Source organism: Sphaeroforma arctica (assembly GCF_001186125.1).
Source record: "Sphaeroforma arctica JP610 unplaced genomic scaffold supercont1.62, whole genome shotgun sequence".
Taxonomy (NCBI): Eukaryota; class Ichthyosporea; order Ichthyophonida; genus Sphaeroforma; species Sphaeroforma arctica.
The window spans coordinates 144934-152979 of NW_014040496.1; the positions used below are offsets into that span (position 1 = coordinate 144934).

The 8046-nt window shown below is 39.6% G+C and overlaps 2 protein-coding genes across 2 annotated transcripts in view; one reads left to right on the forward strand and one right to left on the reverse strand.

The window, feature by feature from the left end:
* Positions 1–5719: 5719 nt before the first annotated feature.
* On the forward strand, positions 5720–6774 carry SARC_01540 (hypothetical protein). The gene has a single exon (XM_014304743.1). The coding sequence runs from the start codon at positions 5895–5897 to the stop codon at positions 6705–6707; it is 813 nt and encodes a 270-aa protein (XP_014160218.1). The 5' UTR covers positions 5720–5894; the 3' UTR covers positions 6708–6774.
* A 306-nt stretch (positions 6775–7080) lies between these two features.
* The window catches only part of SARC_01541 (hypothetical protein), a gene marked incomplete at its 5' end in the record, with an annotated part of 5687 nt that continues 4721 nt past the window's right edge, over positions 7081–8046 (reverse strand). The window contains one exon of the mRNA XM_014304744.1: positions 7081–7431. Within this exon, the coding sequence (XP_014160219.1) occupies positions 7316–7431 (116 nt within the window). The 3' untranslated portion in view covers positions 7081–7315. The remainder of the gene's footprint in view (positions 7432–8046) is intronic.

Below are 8046 nucleotides of genomic sequence, written 5' to 3' on the forward strand. Positions count from 1 at the left end.
CACCACACTACATTGTATCATACATACTTGCCATTTTTGAAATAAATAATATTATCCCTAGTAGAGTGCTAGACACTAGTCCAGATCTTACGCTCGCGCCTTGACTTTCGCTCGTCAAAATTTGGGATGAAACTGGTAAATTCGATTTTCTATATTGAGCCAAAACCCATATCCGTGAGAATATAGACGTAAGGCTCTTAGCGTAAACGTTATACGTTTTCACGTTTACGAAATAATTTTAAATGTAATTACGCTTTACGTTATGAGACCTGATTGAGAGCAATGGTTGGAGACTGGTCACTGATGTGTGGTCAGTAACTGGTGACTAGACTCTCTCTAAAGAGAGTAGTGTCTGGCTGTCTGAGTGTCTATTGAATGGTGACCGGACTCTAGTCTTTTGTTTAGTGTGAAAGTGACTGGAATATATTTTAACTATTTTTTAACATTTCCAATTTTTTTATATACAAAAAACTTTAAATATAAAAGTATACTTGTTGTATGTGAAAAGTCAAACACACAGTCGAAACCTTTCTTTGAGAATCGAATGCGCGCTATATTTCGATTGAATAATAAAAGTTGTTATCTGCCATCCTATTCAATATCCAACATTCCACGCATTTTTATATACTACATACTAAATACTAAACTCTGTATCAAGTATCAAGTATCCAGTGATATCTCATATCTGATTATGCATACATACCAGAATCCAGCAGATACCTTTTCTCACTCTGAGAGTAATCATAAACCCTTTTGTTTTGGTTTGAACGGAATCAAAGCCTGCCTAATTTAGAATTTAGAAGGCTATGCTTGAATTTTTATACACCCTGAAGTTTGGACCCTAATTTAGACGTTTAAACGTAACACAAGCCACTTTAACGTAATATCACGATGATTATCGTCTACGGCAACCAGGTAAACCCATGGTCAGACACTCTCTCAACTAGTCTCTACTCTTAGCTACTCTCGAGTCTTGTGAAGCTCTCTACTACTAATCTTTACTCTACTAGAGTAGTCCTACTAACCTCACTCTCTTGTGCAGAGTGCAGGAGTCAGAATTGCAGAGTGCAGACTGCAGAGCGCAACTGCAGAGACTCAGAGTAATGATGAATCTCGAGTTCTCGACTCTCAGTCTCTCTCTCTCTCCTTGACAAAAGAGTAGAAGAGTAGTGGGTCAACTGATATTAATGATTTAATAGAGTATTCAGGATAGAGAGCCAGAGTAGGATGGTAGGAAAATATTTATGGAAATATAACAGACTATAACTATACACGAAATCGACATAGTGGCACGTGCTCACAAGAAGTCACAACTCACAACACAAGTGAACAAGAAGCAAGAGTGATTAAAAAAATGATTGAATATCACCAGTGCCAGAGAATGTGATGAGTCGTCACATTCTCAAAAAAATGGCCCGGATTTTTTTTGGGGGGGGGGATTTTTGGGAATGTAACGAGTCGTCACATTTTACTTCGAATTGTTTTAGTGCTTATTTCCCCCACGAATGATTTGTTTTGGCCGTTAGCTATTTGTCGGAATCGAAAGACCGGAAAATTCAGCGCGATAACGAGCCAAGAAACACATTGATCGGACAATCGACTCCGAAATGGTAGATGTTTGAAGTTGCTACTTCTATAGTATGAAGTTGTAACTTCTATAGTAGGCATATTGTACTAGCATAGTAGTTGCAAAGCCATTATGGTACGCAAAGATTTAGACTTAACACACCCTCAGCGAGAGGCGGATAACCGCCCACAACATACACATGATGTACATGTTGATAGTTATAGTGAAATTCATTCACTAGATCCATGCGATTCACTAGATGCACGCAATGAGAGTTGTTTTTCACGATTCCACAAAGATGAACACTTCAAGGGCGAGTTGGTAGGCGTTAGAGGGAACAGACGCAAGTCTAGTACCAACGGCAGTGATAATGTTAGTGGGGATGGTAACTCTGCTGACGACGAGTGCAACAGACGTACTAGTGGCAGTACTAGTGTTAGTGATGGTAGTTCCTCCGATGACGATGAGCGCTAGTAGCTATGTCAAGGACCATGGGTTTACCTGGTTGCCGTGGTCTCTACGGGGCGGGGTGGGGCCTCGTAGGCAAGTGAACAGTGTTAATAAAACCCTAAACCCAAATCATAATAGCCTTTTTTTTAAATATAATTTTATGGAATGAAATATTCTTAAAAAATCCGTCTGTACTTTTGAAATATTGTTGGAAGTGCAAGTCTGGTTTTGGGTCTATTTTGACAGTTTCTATCCTGATAATTTACCTTGTGGATCTAAATTATAAAATATATTCCTGAAAAAAAAAACAACTAAATAATTCATGCAGTCCTAAATTTTGATGAGTAAGCTAACTAATAAAAATCATATTTGTGAATGTAACGAGTCGTCACATTTCATTTTGATTTTTTTTCTTTGTACCAGTTCTGGTACAAACTATTTTTGAAAAATAAAATGTGACGACTCGTCACATGTTGTTTTGGCACTGGTGATATGTAAATATTTAAATATGTGTGAGTTGTATATTTTTTGTTAAATAACAATTACAAAACAAAATTATTATGTATTTGTTATACACACAAGTTTATACAAACATATATTTTGATTTGTACTTTATATTTTTGTTAGGCGGTTCGGATATGCTACCCTGGTTTAGAAGCCATGAGCGGGTCCAAAACCCAGGGGGGGGGGACTTATGAATTTTTGGCCTAGACCCCATTTATACCCGCTGGGTGTGGCCTATTATGGGCCTGAATATGTCCGCAAATAAACGCAGTACGTTTTCTCAACATCCATCATACAATGAACCTGTGCTTTCGAGCGCCAATACTGATACTCTGTACGAAAGCAAATGATTATAAAAACATACCCTAAAACGTAAACTTCCTAGCCCAATATTGGCCCATACACAATATTTGCGTAAACTTCAAGGCCCAATATTGGCCCAAACACGTTATATTTGGTCCCAGAATTAAAAGTAAAAAGTGCAGCTAAAGTCCGAAAAGTCAGGTTGGGGGGATGGGGGCTGAAGGGTAGCATATCCGAACCGCCTTAGGACAATTAGCAGGCAAGTTGTTTTTATATATAATGTATGTACTATATTTACAGGAGTAAATCGTTTTTTAAAATTACTGGTTTTGTTTCGTTTATCTATAGTATTGTCACACAAAGAGAGAATTGAAGAGATAATTGAGAAACCGGCTTTCACAACAATCACGAATTCACGAGAAGTAAATTTAGAATTCCATAAATAATTCATATGTAGACACTCTTTTATTCTATAATTTCTATTGTTTTATTCTGCATTTCTTTTGTAAATTGAGGATTTTATATAATCACAAATAGATCAACAGGCTCGAGTGGGCTTTTCACATATTGCAACAGATTACAGACGACAGAGACTGTCACCAAGCCTCCCAGCTCCCAGCCCCTAGCCCCAGGGCCCCAGCCCCTAGGGCTATGACTACGAAGTAGATACGAAATCCTGAATCGCTTTAATCTTTTGTTTTTTTTACAAAACAAGTATAAAATGATTGTGCAAAAATATTTCTGCTTCGTTTTTTTTATTAAAACAATTAAAAAAAAGGCAAATAAATATATAAAATATCATTGTATTAAAATGTTTTAGATATTTGTTTTTAGAAAAAGGGGGTTTTTTAGAAGCAATATAGAACATTAGTTGTTCAACAAATTTTGGTTTGTTTTTTTATAGGTTTTTTAAAAACAAATAAATAATAAAAATCACTGGAACGTAGTATTCATTTATTTAATAAAAAAAAACTGCACACCTGTGAGGCTGTGACTGTGTGAGTCTGTGGCCTGAGACTTCAGAGTTCAGACAGAGTTCAGACTTGTTTGAGGCTGACTAAAATAACCGGACACCCCGCGTAAGCCATATAAAGATATAAACTTCATCAATATGTATAATAAATAAACATAAATATAGCCTGAATCCCGGCAATAGTTTAAAACACCCCCCCCCCCCCCAAAACCAAAAATTATATTTTTGTTTTTGTTTTTGTTTTGTTTTGTTTTAAAACAAAAGAAAGAAAACAGATGACGCCGACACGACACAGGGTCAGTGTCGACTGTTGTATTCAGAGGTCCGACAGAGGCTTTCGGCTCGCAGGCCGCAGAGTTATAGTAAAGAGGGTTTAGCCGGGACCGGTCCTTTACACACGCACACGCTCTCTCTCTACACTAGAGTAGAGAGGCCATAGGGCCCTGAGCTTATTTTTAAGTTATTACATAGGCCTCCCTCAGAGAGAGAGTCGAAGACTCGGAGAGGTTACCTTGTGTAGCCCTTGGGGTGGGTCTGGGACTCTGGTGGGGCATTTGGGCCCTCTCTCTACTACTACTCTAGCTAGTAGTATTTAGAGAAAGTAAATAGGGAAGAGAGGCAGAGACCCTGACCGCCTGAATAGGCTAATAGTCGAATTCCCACTATTTAGATTGGCGGTAAAAGCTGATTAAAGTATTCTTTTTCAAAAACACAAAATCATTCCGGTTTTAGGGATCCCGACTAATCCGACTCCCGATTCCCGACTCGAGTTCCCGACCACGCAATAAATTTTTATAGAAACAGACATAGCCTCCTAAATTGAACAAAACACTAAACATAATTTTATTTTGTTCAGTTTAGACTTTAGAAGACTATGTTTATTTGTACCTCTTTTTATATAAACTACAGGTAAAATATATATAGAGTTAAAGACCACCAGTATTGTTTTTATACAAAAATAAATAAATAAATAAAAGCTGTGTAAATATCAGTGTCCAGTCTGATACGAAGATAAATATTTACCGCCGGCGGAGGCTGAATAAGCCAAATAGGGGAAAAACCGATTTATTGTATTATTTTATTTGTTTTATATATATACGTATTACTATTTTCAAAAACCTGTCTAAACAATAGCGTTGGTTAGATGGCAGATTGGCAGAGGGCCAGAGGGCAGAGGCCCCGACTCCCGACTCCTAGAGTCCAGATTACTGAGATTAGGCTGCATCATCTGTGTCCTGTGAACCTGAGATTGTGCTGTAAATGTGAGGTTGTACTTTAAAAGGCTGCGAGGACTGGGAGAGTGGAAGAGTGAGAGGCTGAGAGCCCTTGATATGGCTTGAGCCTATAACTCGCGAATCACTGCACCCTGAAGCCTTAGGTAACTTATTAGCTGAGTCCCGATTTCCTGCCACCGACGTAGACTGTAGAGCAGCCCATAGGCCCACAGCACACAGGGCACATCCACAACCCTGAGCCCTGAGGCCTTAGCCCAAGCCCCAAAGTGCACAGGCCGTCAGCCTACAATCCCTAAATACTCAGACCTCAGGGCTTTTTGGCTCCCTTACTGCTCTATTGTAAATTTTGATTTTGATTTTTTTTTTAAATGGCGCCGGGCGCCCTGTGCTGTGACTTGTGTGAAGTTGTGAGGGCCACCCCTCAGGGCCCTCACAGGCTTATTTACTCACAATTTCATCATTAAACTCGCAGTCAGTGGAGGACTGATTTACTCGACATTTCTTTCTACAAAACAGGGACCTCGCGGAGTTAAAACAGTCATCGAGGTGATTTTTTTTATTAAATGACTCGGAGCGACCAGCTGAGCCTGGGGGAATCCGCATGTACATACAAAATAGATCGACACTGATGTTCCATTTATAACTATTGTGTAGTGATGACTGTCACTGACGGTGACGGTGAACACTAGGAAATCGAAACCTTGCGCTTGCACATAGTATATATAGGCTGTTTGACGGACGAATAAACCATTTGTGACGTTTCAATCCAACGATTTCGGTATAGTACTATTTTAAATAGGGTGACAAAACATCGGGGATAATTACTTAGCGTAAAGTGACGAAGAACAAGTCCCAACTGTGAATGAGGATTATCAACATGCATACAGACGATAAATTTGATACTAGGCACAAGAGTATACGCTACAATGGCGAGCTTGTGCAGTCCAAATTTTGTACTACAAATAATGTTACTTTAAAACCTTCTTTTCGATGGAGTTCGTTTTCAAAGTCTTCCTTCATCAATTCTAAGAAGGCAGTTTCTGCAGAGCGTGTTCAAGTTGTACAGCCGTCTGAGGAGGAGATCATACATCTTTTTCTTGAACAAACCGAGGTGAGGCATTCACATCCCTGCTCAAAAACAGGATCTGAAATACACCGAATTTCACCAGACGTTTTACAGCGACCTAAGCGATTAACCTATCTGTCGCAGAAGTCCTACAAAGTGCCGAATGAGGAACTTTTTGAGCGAATACATAATCCTTCAGATTCGGATGATGCGGTCGATATCGATAACTCGCCGACGAATCTCGTTGAGTACACTGCAGAAAATTTAAAAATTGAGTTACGCTCTTGTATAAAGAATTGCACCAGAAGAGTGAAAGGGGTTAGAGTAACTTGGGATGAGAAGGTTATGGTGGCACCAACTTTCGGTGCAAATTGGTACGATCGCAGAGTACGAAAAGTGAGCAGCATGACAGCGACGGAACAGTACCAAATGTACGAGAACTTGATGAGGTTCAAAATCACTGAGATGAGAGTACACGAAGATAGCGTGCAGAACACAAATACCCACATCTCAACTGCCAGTGGGACAATTGACTATGCTAAAGCGAAAGTTGTGGATTCTATCTTGTCGCAGCACTTAGTTCATCTTAGGCGATTGAATACGGCGTAAAGGAGATTTATCTGCGCCATTAATATCATTTAAAACTTATTATAGGAATAAATAAACTGTCGAACAAAGATTCAGTGAGTTACCTAAAATTTCAATCGGATTCAGCTGTGAAGCTGAGACATGGAGAGTAGTACATTACAGAGGCATGTTGTAGTATCAACAACGTCCAAATATCAAGGGACTTGTGTCGATAGATGCACATCGTATACTACAGCGCGCCTTACATGAATGCGGCAAATTGACCAATATTCAAAATCATCCGACATATGAAACAATGCAGCCTTGCAGCGGATGTGCTAAAAAAATATCCGCCTTAGTGGCTTTGGCATTCCGGTGAAAATGGTCTTTTAAGCTCGGTTCATTAACTCGTGAGCTCATGCGGTATACTATATACTGCCAGGAGGAGAAATCAGGGGCTGTCGAACTCCCCTCTTGATCAAGATAAAGTGATGAGAAATATACGGGAGCGTGGATATGTATATGAGCTATCTTTACACTGTCGATCGCCATTTGGGTGCATCGTAAACTGTAATAGGACAGCGGACTTGCTTTTCGATGTTATTAATTGTCTACAGCCACTGCAGAGCACAACCCCAAAGATGTCCTTTTTACTCAGTGCATATTGCTTCTATGTCTACGTAGCTCGCATCGTCCGCGGTATGAGTTATATATCGTACAAATCGATCAGTGTCGGCGGAACGGAACACGATGGACAAAGTATTTGCTGTAGAATAATGATAAACTGGTTAGAGGGTTTGAAATACATCAGGAGATCTTCGAATAACATATACGCCCCAGTCAGATACCGAGCTGTTACTACATTTAGCCAATGACGCCTTGATGTGGAACAATAATTACGCATATGCGATAGTTTATGTATTCAGATTTGGAGCTTTCAAATCTGATTAATCTTTCAAACGCGTGTAGGAAGCAATGAATAATCTAGCTGTCTACAGGATATGAACGATTTGCTTTCGAAAAGTGACAACTGGTCGATGGTTGAGCTAATGAGCAATGATATATTTCCCACAGACACAACTTGACGCGGTGTGCTGGTAAGGTCGTCAGATAGCTAAGGTTGAGACTACATGAAACGTATATCACATAAAATTGTAGACGTGGTGATCATACTCACTGAAGCACAGTCAAAACCTCGGATTCAAAGGGGATATAATCGCTGCAGACACCGAACCATCGATTCTGCAGACAATTTTGTAATCAACCATAAAATTCGGCGTGCGCGAAATCATTCTGGCAGACCTGTGACAAAATGCTCTCATGCTTAGACCTTTATGCAGCTCACACAACCCCATGCACACCCTGCCCAGCAAATACTCCG